This window comes from Miniopterus natalensis, chromosome 2, assembly GCF_054644295.1.
Source record: "Miniopterus natalensis isolate mMinNat1 chromosome 2, mMinNat1.hap1, whole genome shotgun sequence".
NCBI classification, from domain to species: Eukaryota; Metazoa; Chordata; class Mammalia; order Chiroptera; family Miniopteridae; genus Miniopterus; species Miniopterus natalensis.
Window position 1 is genome coordinate 10857026 of NC_142082.1, and position 18219 is coordinate 10875244.

Below are 18219 nucleotides of genomic sequence, written 5' to 3' on the forward strand. Positions count from 1 at the left end.
ACAAATTATTTAGCAGGATTACAGTCTAAATGCCTGGATTTAAGTGTTCATTTCTACTAATGGCCTCACAGAGTCCAGGGGGCAGGCTGCCCAAGGGGTTGGACTATGGCCTACAGCCTCCGAGGAAAGAGTCTGCGCCACGAAATGGACACAAGGATTCAGGGAGCCCAGCAGAGTGTACAGAGACGCCTCACCCAAAGGCCCTTCTCTTCTCTTGTAACCACTTCCAGTCAGTAAGTAATGGAAGGAAATAGGGCAAGAAAAAACCAGTTGTAAAGCATTTACTGTATAACTGAAAGGACCCCAGGAGTGCATTCTTTTTTCTCAATCCCCTGAGATGGTGATGACGAAACCACTGATAGTAACTAAAACTTAAGAAGTGCTTAATATGTGTGAAGCCCGGTTGTAAGCCCTTGATATATTTTGATGGATTTCCTCTTATTAACAGCTCTGGAAGGCAGGTACTATTATTATCCCCATATTACAGGTGAGCAAACTGAGGTTCGGTAGGTAACTTTCCCAAGTGTTGGAGCTACAGGAGAAGCTGATGTGTTTAAATAACTATACCCTTCCAGACATTCTGCCTCAGAGGCTGATGCCTCCGTTGGCATCAAGCAGATATAAGGAGTAAAATAAAAAGATGGAATTAAATATCCTCCTACTCAACATTCATTTCACGGTTACACATTATTTAGCTTCTACCACGTGCAAGGAACCGCACCAAGCACCCAGGGAGAGAGAGATTCGTGAGTTTCTGCTTGTCCATGTTTCGCGTGTTTGTGTAGGGTCCATGTTTACACTAAGCCTCCTCTTACTAATGTGTCAAAAATAATTGCTCCACAATATGCTGGGAATGGAGCCAGGTCAGCAGAACACATGTCCTGGGAAACAGACAGCTGGGTAAAACGTATCAAACTCCACAGTTTATGATTAAAAAAAAAAAAAAGATGAAAAGAAATATGTATGAGAAACAAATATGCAAACCAAGAAACTTCCAAATGAGGGCAGTTTCAATATCAGAAATGACGCTGAAATACCTCTTTCTCTCTCCATGTTAGAGGACCGGCCAAGACCCTTACATGATAACTATGTTCCAACAACCAGTTATGTTAATGATTGTGAAATGTGACTCAGGGTCCTAGCTGGTGATTAGAGTGTTGGCCTGAGGACTGAAGGGTCTTGGGTTTGATTCCGGTCAAGGGCATGTACCTTGGTTGCAGGCTGGATCCCCAGCCACGGTCAGGTTGCATGCGGGAGGCAACCAATCGATGTATCTCTCTCACATCGATGTTTCTCTCTCTCTCTCTCTCTCCCTTCCACTCTCTCTGAAAAGCAAAGGAAAAAATATCCTCAGGTGAGGATTTATTTTAAAAAAAATAAATGTGACTCAGGTCTTTTCTACAGTGACTTACACCAGATTCTTCTGTGTTATTTAAAAAGAAGTCATCATAGGCCTTTTTAACTCTTTCAGAGAGGTGGTGGCCCTCCAGCCCTGCCAACCCCTCCTTCCTTTCTCCAGCTCCTGTCCCTGACACCGACCGCAGGCTCTGACCACAGCGATGGGAGGGTCCCCTTTTCTCCTCACTCCACCTCGTCCACCCTGCTGGCAGGGTTGCCTCTCCTGTCAACCCACTTGGCTTCTTACAAAGGAAAAGCGACTTTGCCTCCTTCAGAGAATTCCCAGATTCTAAGAAACTGAGGCTTGGGTATCCCTTTAATACCACAAGCCAAGCCAGGCCTAATAAACCAGAGATTAACCAAACAGAAAATCCCATTAGGCTTCCTGGAATAAAGGCCTTCAGACGTGCAGCCTGTGGCCCAATAATTCCGTTTGTAGAAGTAAATCTTTGTTCTTTAGATGCTTACTGCAGCAATGACCGTGATAATAAAAAGAAAAGCTGGGGGGCGGGGATGATTCCAACAATAAATTTTCATTACATGTACTATGGTATTACAGTTATAACATAGAATACTATGCATGAAACATTAGGTAAAAATTAATCATCAAGGAGTTTGTATATTTTGATACAATTTCTTTTTACATATAAAAATAAAACCGGAAGCTTCTACGCTGCAGTGTTGACAGCGGACCCCGGGATATTCAGTGGCCTCTCCCTTCTTTTTACTTATCTACGGTTTCTGACGTTCTAAAGTAAATGAGCACCTGTAATTTTATAATAAGAAAATAAACCTTAGTAAAAGAAAAACAAGATAAGCCACCTACAAAACTACACAATAGATGCTCTGTAAACATGTACATGGCTCATTTACACTTTCAGAAATCGGAAAGTGAGTTTTATATTGTGTTGCCTTCTTAGAATGTGGATTCCAAAGGCAAGACCAACAGGAATTCCTTTGGAGGCCTAAAAAATCCAGTATACTATTTTGCTCTGATTAATAAAAATCCTGCCAGTTGGAATGTAAGAAATAATCAGAAGCACAGCGTGACTTTGCCCTCACACCTGCTCTGCTCCGTGTGGCTGCCCAGGCCAGGCCACCTCCCTGGAGCTCCCTCGGCCTCCCAGGCTCCTGGATCCCGGGCAGCCGCCCCTCTCACCTGGTTCCCACTCCCCTGTTTCTTTGAGGGAGTCATAGCTCCACCTTTCTCCCAGGATGACTCTTGGTATCAACATTGATGTTCCATCTCTGTTCCAATCCTTACACTCTACCAGCTGAAAAATCGATCCTTCTAGAAAAATATCTCCTCTATCCCCTTCAAATGCTCTACAAAGGTGTCACATATACTTTTCCAAAAACCATTTTGCTATTGCCTCAAGCTTTATATTATGAGCAGCTCCCAGTGCGCACAGAATCGAATGCACCCATCTTTGCCAGAATTCAAGGCTCCTACACTCTCCCAGCATCTCCACCATAGATCCTTCTCCTGATGCCACCAAAGCCCTCTCTGAGCCTAGACACAGAGGCCCATTTCCACCCAGCCCTCCAGCTGTCTCTGTCCCTCTAAAAGGCTCTCTTTTTTTTACCATCTGGCCAATACCTGGTTATTTTTCAGAGTTCTGTCCTCAGGGAGAGCTCTTCCGTTCAGTGGCATTTGCAGAACAGTGGTGAAGAGCATGCATTCAGGAGGCTGATTTCCCTGATTCAAAACCTGACTCTACCTACACCTTACTGGCTCTGTGACCATTATTAACACATTAATGAATCGTACTGTGCTCAGTTTCTTCATCTGAGACATGGAGAGAATAACAGTCCCAACCTTCTAGGGTTATTTTGAGAATTAAATTAGTTAATAACTGTACAAGGTCCTAGAAGGATGCTGGCACAGGATAAACTCTCACAAACGTTAGGTGGTATTGAGGTTGCCCCAGGACACACAGATCTAAGCTTCTCACACCCTGCACTTAATGTCTTTATCACAAATCTTGGAGATCTATCTATCTATCTATCTATCTATCTATCTATCTATCTATCTATCTATCTATCTATCTCTATCATCTATCATCTATCTATCTATATCATCTGCTGTTCTGTGCTGTGTAACCTTTTCAACTCCCTATGATATTTCTCTAGTAAAATAATTCCTTCCCGAGAAGGAGCCGTGCCTTATGCTTGCCTGTGTTACCCACAATGCTGTGCAGACAGCAGCTATAGTGACTGGCAGCGGAACAGAACAGAATTCAGGGAGTGAATCTGAGCTGAATAACCTGTCCAAAGGCCCTTATTCCTCATGCAAGTGGATGAAATACGAGTGCCAATAAGCACTTTGGAACTAGAAGGTACTTTAGAGACCATCTGGTTGGATCCCTCATATTACAGAGATCATGTGACCCCCCCAAGGTCACACAGCCAGTTCGCAGGGGATGGTAAGATACAGCTTAGCGGACGTGCCTTCGCCATGTAGGGAAACTCACAGACGTAAGTAATCGTTGTTGTCAACATGATTTTTACAAGGTCACCTTTCAAAATTGGCAACCATATGATTCTGATGTATGGGAGTTACTCATGGTAATGACTCATATTACATGTCTGGCAAGTCTAGTCCTATTACATGGAATAAGCCCATCTGCACAGGTCGTAAGAAATAGTCCCCCACCCCCCAGTCCCAGTTTTCCTTAGCTGAATGCTCACAGACACACTGGGGGAGAACAGGCCTAGGAAGAGAAGTAACAGAGGACAATGGAGAAGCCACCACCACCCTTGTTAGGGAAACAAGTGGTGGGTTACTAATGGGCTGGCACACAGCCAGGGAGTGTATTATGGCCAAGTTATAATAGTGAATGCAGGGGCCGTGGGCTGGGCCCCATTAGCACCTGGCACCATGAATTCCCAGTGGAGAAAGATCCCCCAAACCTCCCATCTTGCCAACATTCTCAAGGTGCCCACACATACTGTTACTTGGATGGTAAACCTGAACAAACATCAGAAACCTGAAGAAATAGGCTGCTTTCCTGAGACTAGACGGGTGTTGGGAGTTAGGTTCAAGTCTAGGTTCCTTTTACTGAAAGCTGTGCAAACTTGAGAACCCCCCTGAGCCTCTGTGGTCCAGCCTAATCATCTGTAAAATGTAGGGTCCAGGCCAGGTCAGTGGGTCCCAAGCTGACTTCATCTGGCAATCTCTTGGGGAACTTTTATGCTCTTCTCCTCGGCTCTTCCTTCCACATCTCATCGCCTTATCTTCAAAGGCCTGTCTCCCACGATTGGGTAATCAATCACTCAATGAATCAACCTGCCTCTCCAGCCCATGCTGAAAGCAGCCTTCTGTCCGCCCATCAGCCCCCCCACTTGCACCTGCCCACAGCTGCCCACTGTTGTTCTGTAATTGTAGCTGACATGTGTGTCATTTGTTCCACTAGTTGATGAGCCGCTGGCAGTCAGGACCACGTCTGCTTTTTACACATCTACCTTTCTGACTGAGCAGACTGTCTTTCTACATAAATTAGGCTAGCAGTAACTCTATCTGGCACACACTTTGCAGAAACACGTTTAGTCTATCAATTTCTGAATGCCTATTAATCTTGAGCTGTGACCCACTTGCCATGGTCACCCCTCCTGATTTTATATGGACAGTTGCTGTTCCCTGCCTCTTCCCCCAGGATGCCCACCAGTGGATGCCATTGCTTGTGCCATTCCATGAGCCGCCTACGTAAACACATACACGTTCTCTTATATCCATTTTGGTTGACACACAGAGTCCCATACCCTTGCCTTGTCCCAGCTCCTAAGTCAAGTTCATAAAGAAGGTCAAGGTCATAAAGAAGAGCAAGGTCATTACAGGGAAGGGTGAGCTTGCTCTGACCTCCCCTCCCAGGCAAGTGAGGCACCAGACTGAACCCGGGTGCTAAGAGGTAGGGTGGGGCTGGGAGTAGGGCTTTAAGCAACAGGACAAAGTCAAGATCAAGTCCAAAAGGCAATCTGAACAAAGGGTCTGAAAAGTAAAGCGCCAGGCAAGGAGAGGTGACAGGGCAGAGTGAACAGTGTGGGTGGGGGTCAGGGGGTGACACCTGAAGTTCTGGGCAGATTCCCCCAGGCAGTGACTTCTCACCTACCCCCACACAGCCACCCCGTGGGGTGCGGGTCCAACAGGATGATTCTCTCTCAGCTATAGGAAAAAATAAAATTTTTCCATTGTGACAACCTGAATGGACGTTGAAGGCATTATGCTAAGTGGAATAAATCAGAGAGGAAGATAAACCCTATACGATCTCACTTGTATGTGGAATCTAAGAGAACAAGACAAGATCATAAATACAGAGAACAGATTGGTGGCGCCAGAGGTAGGGGGTTGTGGGGTGCAAACCAGGTGAAGGGGGTGAAAGGTACAAACTTCTAGTTATGAAATAAATAAGTTCTGAGAATATAATCTATGGCATGGTGATGATAGTTAATAATATCGTACAGTATATTTGAAAGTTGCTAAGAAAGTAGATCTTAAAAGTTCTCATTAGAAACAAATTAGTAACTATGTGAGGTGACAGGTGTTAAGTAGGCTTATTGTAGACAAATATCAAGTCATCACATAATGTGTACCTGGAACTAATAGAATGGCGTGTCAATTATACCTCAATTTAAAAAATTAAGTTACAAACATTCCCGAAGAACTGGCTTTTTCTTTTGATTTCCCTCCATTGGGTACAGTATTGTGAATAAAACTAGCTCATCTTGGTTGACATGGCTCACTACGTGTGCCAGCGCTTTCCCTGCATGACCTCATCTGTCCCGACACCAGCACAATGGGACTGGGTCTATGACTGCCTCCCCCACCCCATCCTGAACAACAGAGCCGTGTTCTCCTGGGGCCTGAACACTGTCAGGACGCCTAGTACACCACACACATCTTGCATCCTGCCCCCCTCCCCAAGCCACCTCGGGAAATGCTGGAGGCCCTCACGCTGGTGCCACTGAGTCTGGGGACAGAGAGCTCTACCTTCAGGGCAGGATAAGTTATTTTTAATTCGACTGTGTTCTGGGGTAGAAATTCATCTGACGGTAAATATCAAAGTTTGGCTGCTGCTTTTGATATCCCAGTGCAAATTGGACCCCAAGGGCACCTCCAGGGAAGGATGGAAGCAAAGGGAGAGGGCCAGGATTTTCATGGAAACTCATTGTCTTTATTTGTTCTGCTCAGAAAAGTAAAAAGAACTTTGAAGGGAAATGAGTTTGAATGAAAAAGACACTTGTACAACAATGTGAACATACTTACCACCACTGAACTGTACACTTAAAAATGGTTAAAATGGCCAATTTTATGTTATAGATATTTGACCAAAATAAATTGGGAAAAAAGACATCTTCCTCAGTATAATACCAGAGTATGATCGACAATATTTACCAAAGTCTGTATAGACTTTGCGCAATAGAGGGATTCTTCTTTTATAAACAATAGCATTCTCTTTTTCTTTTCAAAGGGTCCCAGAGCACTCCCCCCCCCCCATGCTGGGACACAGGGCTGGGCTGGCCTGGAGCCGCTGTCTGCCTCCTGGCCCACCCGCCCTTTGTGTTGTCTGGGGGTGGAGGCGGCTGTTGCCAACTGTGGCCGGTGGGAAGGCAGACGCCCGCCCTTCCCTCCAGAAGCTATTTATTGTTTTCAGAGGAACCAGCCATCAAAGGCCTCCTGCACCCCACCCACTCTGAACTCACAGTGCTGGGCTGAAAATGCTAACATCCGACAGACATCACAGGAGCATCCTGAGGGACAACGCCTGGGCCCGGGTCTGCTCGGCCAGAGCCCGCCTTCTTGGCTTGTTTCACATCTGGGACGTTGCTAACGAACAGCCTCGCTTACATCTCCCGCATGGCCCCGTCTCACGCAGCCGAGATTTACGCTGAAGCCACCGGCCAGGCCGCTTACTCGGGGAGTTTCTCCCTACTTTCTTCCCTGGCTCAGCATTGTGCCAAGAACCGCCTGCTGTAAACTCTGGAAGTGTGTTATGATGCGACTGAATAACAAAATGTTTCCAGGGAAGATGGACATGGATCATGCTGATGGCCCAGCAGAGGCTGATCAGATGGTCCAGAATATTCTTCTATTAATGTTTTCTACATTATCAACAAAATAAGAGCAAAATTTAAAAAAATATATTGCAAAGAAACTTAGGTCCAAGAATATGTTTATAGACCCCAGCATGGGGAAATCGAGGGTGGGACACAGGGAGGGAGAGAGACTGGGTACACCTGAGACTGGGAGGGACACTGTCTCTCTCCTAGAGGCCGTGAGAAGTAAAACCCTCGCACTGTGGTGTAAGTACCTCTGTGCTTCCTATGTTTGTCTCCTCATAGAGGCTTCAAATCAATGACTCACAATTGCCCTTAGATTTCACTCTAAGTTCCTCATGATGGTTGACAGGGCCCCCCACGGCCTGACCCCAGCTTACGTCCAGCATCATCTCTACCTGGTCACCTCCTTTCTCCCCTCCAGCCTTGGGCCAGCCCATCTCCCTCACACACCCTCAGTGCTCCAGGTGCTCTGCCGTTTCTCAGCTCTATGCAGCTCCTCAAGCTGCTCCCTCCTTCTGGAATTGTCTTGCATTCTTCCCCCATCCCCTTCTTTACCTGGTTTACTCTCAGCCTTCAGACATTAGCTTGATTTTTGCACCCTGACCCTGTACTTCCGCCACCAAGGCACTCACACAGCTAAGCCTTAATATTGCTTCTTAAATAGTCCGTCTTCCCATAAGAATAAAAGCTCTATGGCTGCTGAGGTCGTGTCTGTCTTGCTCCCTATCGGATCTCCAGCATCTACCTAGCACAGGACTGTGAACACTGGAGATGCTAAAAAAAACACTTGTTGGAAAAGAGGAACAACATAAATTAAGGAGGGCAGGGAGACGGAAGCAGAGGGGCAGAACAGAAAGGAGAGGGGCAGGGGAGTCAGTAAACAGTCAATGAGCGGTAATATAGAAAAAAATAAATGCTAACAACTATTGTCAGAAAAACATTCTCTCTCTTTTCTGGCCTCAAAAGAGAATGGGGATCTATGTGATTGGGATATGCTGAGTGTGGAATTAAAATCTGAATCCATTTTTAAGCATCTGAAAATATGTTACTGTTAGCGGCTGAGGAACCAACTAAGCTGTTCAACGGGCCTGGTGCCCTGGGCAGACTGAGTAGGACCCAGAGCCTGTGACTCACACATGCCCATGCCTTTTTTGTTTGTTGGGAAGCTGAATTCTATACCGCTTAAAATATAACTTTAAGCTATGACCACTGAGTGGGCTAAGAGGCTGAAAGAACCACATTATTTTACCCAATCTGTTCTCATTTGAAATGTGTTTTACTGGTGAAAGGAAGACAGTTGTAACACGGCTGAAACCTGCCATCTAGTGGACTTCTAACGACAGGGGTTTGCCAAGGCGAAGGAAGAAAGCATCACAGAATAGGAGGCTGGAAGACCCAGGAGGCACTCATCACCTGGCTCCGTCCTCGGGGTGGCCAGAGTCCTCTTTCTAGGGTGGCGGATCATTGATGGCCTTCTATCAGAGCTCCCCTTTCTCAATAGCCCCAGGTAATATTTTAACATCTAGTGTCCAAAACATCTGAAATCAATGAAATTTCAACCATTTCCAATGCACCATTTCTGGAAAAGAATTTTATTTCTGTTTTGAACCTTAACTTTAGAAATCAGATTTGTTAGACTGGTACCCACGGAACAAAAGGAAAAGAAAAAGTAGACAACAAATCTATCTTCCCTGAAGCTACTACCTTCATTAAGCCACACGTGTTCTTCAGCCTACACGGATGCCACTAGCCATACTCGGAGCACCTGAGCAGGGTGACAGCTCTATGTTGGGAAGCAGAAGGGCGGAGTTTAGGACTCATGCTCTCACCAGTGTGTCACCTGGACCAGCCAGTCATCTATCCTCTATGATTCTCAGTTTCCTCATTTGTTAGAAAGAGGGGCTTAAGCATGATGACCATTAAGACCCCTTTCATCTCCAGAGTCCACTGAGCTTGTTCCCAGAGTCGCAGGTCTCATGATCACAGGGGCCTGACTTCAGACCCACTGCAAGCTCAGAGCCCCAGCACCATCTTCTCACTGAAATACCTGCGGAGAGCCTGCAGTGTGGCAGGACCTGCGCTGGGTGCTGGGTAAGCACCGGTGAGTAAACAGACATCGTCTCTGCTGAGCTTACAGCCTGGCGAGGGACACAGACATCAAAGAGCCAGGAAACGGAGATTCCACCATTGATGACTCGTGCGCAATGAGGGAGTAAAACTGGGCCAGTAGAAGTGGGGTCTGAGAGCAAGGGATCTGCCTAAGGATGTGACAGGCTTGGATCTGCAGGGTGGAGGGCAGTTATTCCAGCATGTGCGTTACCCGATAGGGCCAAGGCCCCAGGCAGGAAGGAGTTTGACACATATGGGGATCAGAAAGAGTCCACAGAGCCTGGAGGGCAGACAAGAGAGAGTGTAATGAAATGGGGCGAAAGGCAAAAGGCGGGGGCTGGACTATGCATGGCCTCGTGGGCCATGTTAGGAGTTTCAGCTTTATTCTAAGAGCAGAGAATTGCACTCCTGGAGAGCTTGAAGCAGAAAATGGCAGGACCAGATGCACTTTCGTGAAAGATCTGACTGCTCTGTGGAGGGCTGAGGTCAGGTTCAGGTTCAGGTGCGGAGAGCCCAGTTACGTGATTATTGTTGTAAGCTAGAGATGAGGGTTATTGCTGCTGTGGTGGAAAGAAGTGGGGAGATTCAAGAAATAATTAAATACCAGCACCATTAGGGCATGGGGGCTGACTGGAAGTAAAAGGGAAGTGTCCAAGGTTCCCAGGCCTCAGGCCAAGGGCAGCTGGATAGAATTAGTGCCATTCATAAACTAAGAGACACAGGAGGACGGCCAGGTGTGCAGGAGGGTCGTGAGCTCAGTTTTAGACGCTTTCATTTAAAGAAAGGCTCCTGAAAGATCCAGGCAGTTGAGCAGGCAGTTGGAGAGTTCAGTCTGGAGTTTAGAAGAAATATTTAATCTAACGTACAATAAGTGAAGGGCATCTGGCAGCAGGCCGCAAGAGGAGAAGAGGGCACAGAGCTGACATTTATTACCTGGAACATCAGAGGATGAGAAGCTGGAGAAGGGCACTGCAGGAGGGGCCGGTGAGGCAGAAAGAAAACCCAAGTATGGCATTGTGTGCGCCAAGAGGAGGGTGCTCCCTTCTGTGGATGGACCTGCAGGAGCAGCCATAAGGGAACTGGAAAGTGAACTCTGGATTTAGTGACCCTGACCTTGGTGATAAATGCATGTGGAGCCGGGGACAGGCATCGGGCATAGTTCAGGAGTGGCTAGGAGAGGAAAGTGGAGACGTGAACGTAGAGAGAGACTCCTCCAAGGGGTCTGGCTGTGAAGATCGGAAGACAGAGGAGGGTGGCCAGACGGTACATAGGAACCAAGCCGGGATTTCATGACATGGAGATTTATGGAAAGAATCCCATCGAGAAGGGGCGGGTGATGAGCCAGAACAGGAAGGCAATAACTGATGACTTTAGGTTCCTGAGGAAGCTTGTAAAGACAAGATCTAGGACACAGGTGAAGCTCTGGCCTCGGTCAAGTGGACAAACTCTTTGTCCACAGGAATCAGGAGAGCAGGGAAGAAAGATGCGATAGGAGGAAGTTAAGGCCATTCTAGGGGACGAATTTCTCAATAAATTAGGTGATGATTTTATTAGCTGAAAGTGAGAGCGATGGCAATCAGAGATTTAAGAAGAGGAAAACAGTGAGCTCGCTAGAGAAATGTCTTCAGCTGTGCCAGGCACAAGGGAGATGACCACAAACTAATGGCACCCACTGGGCCCGTTGTATGGTTTCCTCAGCAGCACTCAGTGTCCATGTGCGACAAGAGAAAGTAGGTAAACAGGTTCGTTCAGGGCTGGAAATTTCCAAATGGGAGGGAGGGAAACGGGGCAAAATAACTTACTTGAGACATGTTCAAGAGTTTAGTAGAAATGAGCCTGAGATAAAGAGAGGGAGAGAAGTGAAGACAGAAGGGGTCAGGATGGGTAAAGAGGGTTAACTGAGTAATGGCCTCATGAGGCCAAGCAACAACAGACTGAGATAATAGGGATGAATCCAGGTGACACAGCGCCCGAGATATAAAATGCATCCATACTTTCCAATGAACATCGTCACTGAGTGTAATTATCTTTAAATGTTGAATGAATGAGTGCACGAGTGACCAGGAAATGACTTCTGACACGATCACGAAAAACCTGGGAAACCAGGAAAACATTTCCTGAGCTCTGGTATGTGCCAGGCACTGTCCCAGATGCTAGGAACCTGACAATGAACAAAACAGATGTGGTATTCGCCCCCGTGGGGCTTACACTTTCATGGGGGAAGATCACAAAGAATCGATCAATTAAACGAAAGTGGGAGAGAAGTGTACAAACTTGCTTGGATCCTCTATATTAGAAGCCACACGGCTGTGCACAATTCCCTGATTCATGCGAGTCCTGGTCAGAATTAAATGTCCCAAAAGATCAGTTGGACCACTGTGCTTGAGAAATATGTGTTGCCTAGTAACAACTGGCTATAATTTATGGAACATTTACCACGGGCCAGGCAGCACTTACCATAGGTAATATTACCTCCGTGTTCCAGATGAGGACATTGCGTTCTAGGGAAATTACTGATCAAAGGCCACTTTGCTGGTTAGTGGTACAGACAGGATTCAAATCTAGCTGTGCATCAGCCTGACCTCTCTGTTCCATAACAGGCTCCCTCTTCTGGCCAGAGGATTAAATTTGGACAAATATGGTAGCATGAGAACTTCGTTGCAGAAACCCACCAAAATTGCCGAGAACTGCCAGGTTTTGTTGGAAGTGTACCTGGGGAGCTTCCAACCCCAAAGCTGTCAGAAGGATGGAAAGAACTCATTCCCCGGGAAAAGCAAACACGGGATGAATGCTTCTCTTCTGCCCGAAGGCCCCACGTTCCGGGAAAGAGGTCAAGAGTCGATTCGTTGAATCTCTGGTGTCAAATAAACTGTGATTCTCTTGTTGTTGTTTGATATAGAGTTATGACTAGATGCTTTTCACATTTTTCACATTTTTGTGTGAGGTCCTAGGGCCACATCTGTCTTTACTTTCTTATAAAGCCCTAACTGTGCTTTGAATGAATACTATTTAATGTTAAGTTGAAACTGGCTTTTTCAGCTACTGGATATTTCTTTTCAATTCAGATTCATGTTCACCTTACTTTGAGTCCTTAAGATATTCTCAAACATATTTTGGCTAACCCAGCTTTGGAAAGACTCCTAGAAAATATTAAATCTTTAAGGGCCAAATCACCTAGGTTTAGGATACTTTGTGTAAGTCAAAGACTAAATGTTCAGAATAATTTAAAACAGCTTCATTCTGGCTTTTTCAAAAAGTGTGTAAATCTTGACTTTGGTACATTAAGACATTTAAAAAGTTTATGGGAATAAACAGTTCCAGATTTGTTCCAAGCAGGGGACCTGCGAGAGCACACGTGCATGCACACACACACGCTCATTTCAAGCGTGGAGATTAAAATAGGAAAAGCTCTTTCATTCTCTCACCAGCCACTCCTCAGCCAACCTAACAGCCCTTAAGAAAATCCATGAAGCCAGAAGGGTATCTTCAGAATAAAATATGAAAGCGGTCTGAACACCAGAGGTCAGATAGAGAGACATTACTTACACATATATTTTAATTCATTTATTCTCCAAGGTGTATATGTGTGGGAAAGAAGGGGGGAAAGGTAGTCATTCAGTCATTCAATAGATAAAGCTAAATGCCAAGCACAGAGTTAAGTCCCACTGAAAAACACAGATGGGGGAGGGGGGAGGGGAGAAGAGGGGGGCCTGACACATGCTTCCCAGAGAAAGTGACTCTGAGGCTGAACTTAGCCAGGTGAACAGGGGCCAAGAGTAGGTCCAGGCAAGTTTTAAGGCCCTGAGAGCTTGAAGCACTTGGCGATGTCACAGGAGCCCAGCCAATGAAAGTAGAAACACTAATCTAGAGACGAGAGGTGACTCGAGAGAGGCTGCGATCAGGGAGGGTCTCAGCAGTCAGTGAGGAAGTTGGACTTCATCCCCAGTGGAAACCCACCAGGTGATAAGAAGGGGGTGACATGATCAGATGAGCAGTTTTCAGACATCACTTCAGCTGCAGTGAGGAGGCTGGAGGGGGCACACCTGGGCGCAGTCACTGCGGTGCTGGTGAGAGAGGACAATACCAGCCGGGACTGGGGCAGTGACCCCGATGGAAAGAGGACAGGCTTATGATTCTGAGGAAGCTGAACTAGCTGAATGTGGTAGTTGACTGGATGTGGAGAGTTAGGGGAAAGGGGCAAGGCAAGGATGCTCCCCAGGTTTCTGGCTGAGTAACTGAGTGGATGGTGACATCCTTGGGGCAGGTGGAGTTTGTGCAGATATATGACTCTGTTTTGAACATGCAGGGTCATACTGCTCATAGGAAGGTCATTTCAGTTTCCATTATGGTGACTTCAAAAATAACATGAAGCATTGGATCCATTATTTTTACAATATGAATGTTTAAATATCTATCTCTATGTAACACAGTTTCAATTATTTGTCATATGGCTTCCTATACAATTTCACTGTTTTAACCAACATTGATAGGATTTGCAATAATTTTTTTAACTGCTCAAAGAAATAAAATCGATGGCTTTTGCCCAGTGAGCTTCCATTTTTATAAGGTGTTCGAGTGAAATGGTAGATGTCAGCAACAACACCTCACACTATTTAGTGAGGGAACGAAACCAAACCCTTGAGCCAACATGTGTGTGTGCGTGTTAGTCTTACCTGAGGCGGGAGTCCTTGAAGGTGTCCAGGTACGCGGGGTAGCTCCATCCAATTTTATTCCCTTTACATCGAAGCTCGAGGGTCTGCCCAGCCGCCAGACTCAGGGTGGCGGCGGGTTTCTGGAAGCGACCTGCATCGGTCATCTGCATCATTATAGACTGACTCTTGGGCGGCGAGTCGGCCGAGTCCCTGTCCTTTGCTTTAGGAATCTTGGGCTTCACCTTTTTGTTGGCGGGCTTGATTCTATTCTCTCCGGGCTCCTTTGGACGCTTGTTCTTGGGAGGGTGTTGGCCAGTAACTAAGACAAAAGTGAGGAGAGAGCAATGGGCTGTAGGAGTAACACACCCAGAGTATTCACCACCCAGAACAGGTCACTTTTAATACCCCTCTCCTCCTAAGTCGAAAGTATTTTCAGTAATAATCACTATTTCCTTGGTTCATTATTTAGTTTTAAAACAACGACCGAAAAGGAATATATTTCAGCTTCAAATATTTTATTCAAGACATATTTCATGTGTGACCTAAAATCCCCACTTAGGAAATGAAAATGTTTTTCCTTGTAATTCACACTCTGTCTCACAATCTCTAGGGGCCACGTGGAATGGAAGAGCGGAAGCCACTCACAGGCCTTGCCTGCCTTTGCCATCGCAGGGTTTTCATTGTTCAGTCTGAATCTACTGTTTTTAAATTCTCATACATGGATATTTTTTCCATTGCTTTTCAGAGAGAGTGGGGGAGAGAGAGAGAGAGAGAGAGAGAGAAACATTGATGTGAGAGAGACACATCAATTGGTTGCCTTGAGCCTGCAACAAAGGTACATGCCCTTGGCCAGAATGATGAAACCTGGGACCCTTCAGTCCGCAGGCCAGTGCTCTACCCACTGAGCCAAACCAGCTAGTGCTCTTTTTTTCTTTTTGATGTACGTATTTATCAAATACTACCTGGGTGTGCAAAAGGTTTGGGGTGGTCAAATTACAAAGACATTGAAATTGGGAGCAAGGGATGGAAAAAGACAAGTGTTACAAGCTCTTCTGTCAGTGGGCCAAGTGAGTAACAAAACAAGGTAAGTCAGGTGGGTGGGAGAGGCCATGGCCTTTGAAGGAACATCTGCTCTTACTTCAGCTGGCTCTCCCTCCAGGGAGCGCACAGCCAGGGCTGCTGGATCCAATTTCTCAAAGGATGGCAGAAATGGTTTATAAATATCAGGAACCTGATTGTTTAGAAATCTCAGGTTTGAATCTCAGAGGTCAGAAGTCAGTGGTTTCCTTGGAGGGGTGGGGACTACCAGAAAGGGACACGAGGGGCATTGCCAGGAACGTCTTGTCTTGATCTGAACTGGTACATGGGTGTGGGCACCCTGCAAGCATTCATGGAGCCATATCCTTATGATTTGTACCAAAAAATCAACTGATATGGACTCAACTGTGTAATGATGAACTTGGCTTCCTTTGCATGTTGCCTTTTGCCTTTTGAAATAGGAGCTATTTAGCCTCCATGTTTAGTTCAGCCTAGCCCATGCTCTGGACTCAATCCTATGTTAATATTAATATCATCTCCTCGGTATGATGCCTTGACTGGGCTTGGGTGCCTTGTCCCTGAGCCCTGCTCTCTGTTCCATGACTTTGGGTCCAGCTGTGACCTTGCTTCCTTCCCTAGGCCCGGGGCCCTTCTACGCTGGTTCCTACAAGCTCTCCTGAACTTTCTTAGTCCCTTCAGGGGGCAGAGCTGTGTTCTTGAGCCCAGTCTACAAGGAGAGTCCCCAGGACCTGCTGTTGAACTTGCCATTTACCAAGACTTTCCCTGGCCCTGCACGTGTGGTTTATTTACTCCTGGGGATCTAATGTCCGAGGGGGTGGGAGTGGCACACGTGCACACATGTGCACACACTTGCCCAGCTTCCCAGAAGGAGAAGCATTGTAATCATTGAGAACATGTCTGACCAACACAAGTACCCTAATCCAACAGCACTGACTAAAAGCATGAGCCTGTGTTTTGCAACAGAGTAAAAGTCACAGTATTTTTCTGAAGGTAGAAAATAAGCCTTCTATGATGATGTCAAGTCATCTGTGCCTTTTAGTCATACTACACCTATGAGACTCATGGACTCTGTATTGATGTCTAATACTCTGTACTTCCTTTATCACATGGCAAGAATTCAAGCTATCAAAAACAACAATGGTCTGTAAAATGCTATGGAATTCAGGCAGCCAGCACAACTTGTCTGACTTATAAGCTACCAGATCCTTTGGGTTACCCTACTCAGGAACATTTGATTACATAATTATGAATATTATGCATCCAAATATGTGCTGTTATCCCTGCAAAGTAATTTAACCTTTTGACCAAACAGGCCCACCAGTCAATCTAGCTATATAGTTGGTCCAGCACTAAGTTAAAGAGTCAGGTGGGTGGTCCCACAGGCACCCAGACAGTCCGAGGATTGAGTGACTCCCAAATCCCATGTCTACTTTTTAAAGAACATGACTCTTCAGCCTAACTATGTAAACTATTTCTCAAAGGCCTAAACATGCAAGAATTTATATTGCAGATAAATAAAAATGGAAGTCCATTACCACTGCATTTTTTGAGACCACTGTATTTTATAGAGAAATAGTGGGTAAAATTAAAAAAACATTAAATATCACTACTGACTTCAGGTCCTGGCTACCACTTAGTAGCTGTGTGACCTTCGGAAGTTACTTAGCCTCTCCTCTCTCTGCCTCAGATTCCTCATCTGTAAATTGAGAATTATATGGTAATAATGGCTATCTCAAGGATTGTGGTGGGGAATAAGTGATTTAATATTTTAAAATCCTGGGAACAGTGCCTGACCCACAGGAAGTGCCAGCTAGGTGCTCCTTGTTTTGTGTTTATCCCATGATAATGTCTCATGGTGATCTCCATGATAAATGCGTGATGGAAGCAAAAAATTGAGATCACAGAGGCCAAGTAGTTCACCCCAGGTCACCAAGAAGGTAGTGAAAAGCCAGACCCTTTGACTCCAGGTCCAGGCCTTCTCTGGTTCATGCGGTTGCCTTTCAATTCACATAGAGATTAACATACTGTAGCAATTTCACTCTGCTGGCACAAATCTCACACACAGCACCATTGTCTGAGTGGTTTCTTTGTTTGCTATGCCCTGGGCTTTGACAGTGAGTTCCAAGTCAAACAAAACCCGATGCTAGGGATGAGAGCACAACCTTTCCGGAAGGGCTGGAGATGCTTTTCCAAGGCACACACGAAACTCCCCAGGCGCGGAGATGCCAGGCAAAACCCTGTCTCCAAGATGAATGAATAAATGTTACAAAGCAGGAAAAAGGACTGTGATTCTTCAGCATCAACTGAGGACTGCAGTGAACCCTTGCTCAGTGAAGGTGGCTTGACTGTTTCCCTCTCTGATTCTCTAGAACTGTGTTGGAGGAGAAAACATATTCATTAGGAGAATCCCAGACAGCTGCCTAGATGAGGGCTACCCGTGAACAGTCATTAACATCACAGACCTGTGGCCCTTTGCTGTTCCTCCCCATGGGCAGTTAAGGGCAGAGGTTTGTCCTGAGAGGAGCATCAAAACCATCCCACTATGAATGTGCTGAGTAGCTCAGGGGCTGTGTAAACTGAGAGCCATGCCTCGCTCTCACTTTTCCATTCCAAAGGAGCACAGAGACTTTTCCAAGACCAAAGCTGAGCCGGTGGGAAAGCACTGACACGCGGGAGATGAAGGTGTAAAAAGACGGGAGCCTGTCCTTCCCGACTCCCTTCTAGAATCCCGCTCCAAATTACCCTCCTACCGTTTCTTAAAGTACCACTTTCTTAAAATAGCCATTCTAGGAATTAGATACTTCTACTCCAAGTTAAGAACTTACTTTGAAACATTTCTCAGAATATCCATGAGAACAGAGTTGATCACTCTTGCCGTTTTTAAAATTGAGGTCACTCACATATAGTATTATGCTTGTTTCAGGTGCACAACATAACGATTCGA

At 45.9% G+C, this 18219-nt stretch overlaps 1 protein-coding gene across 1 annotated transcript in view; it reads right to left on the minus strand.

Moving 5' to 3' along the window:
* The window catches only part of PDGFRL (platelet derived growth factor receptor like), a 36330-nt gene that overhangs the window by 13071 nt on the left and 5040 nt on the right, over positions 1–18219 (minus strand). The window contains exon 2 of the mRNA XM_087814127.1: positions 14238–14535. Within this exon, the coding sequence (XP_087670253.1) occupies positions 14238–14535 (298 nt within the window). The remainder of the gene's footprint in view (positions 1–14237; positions 14536–18219) is intronic.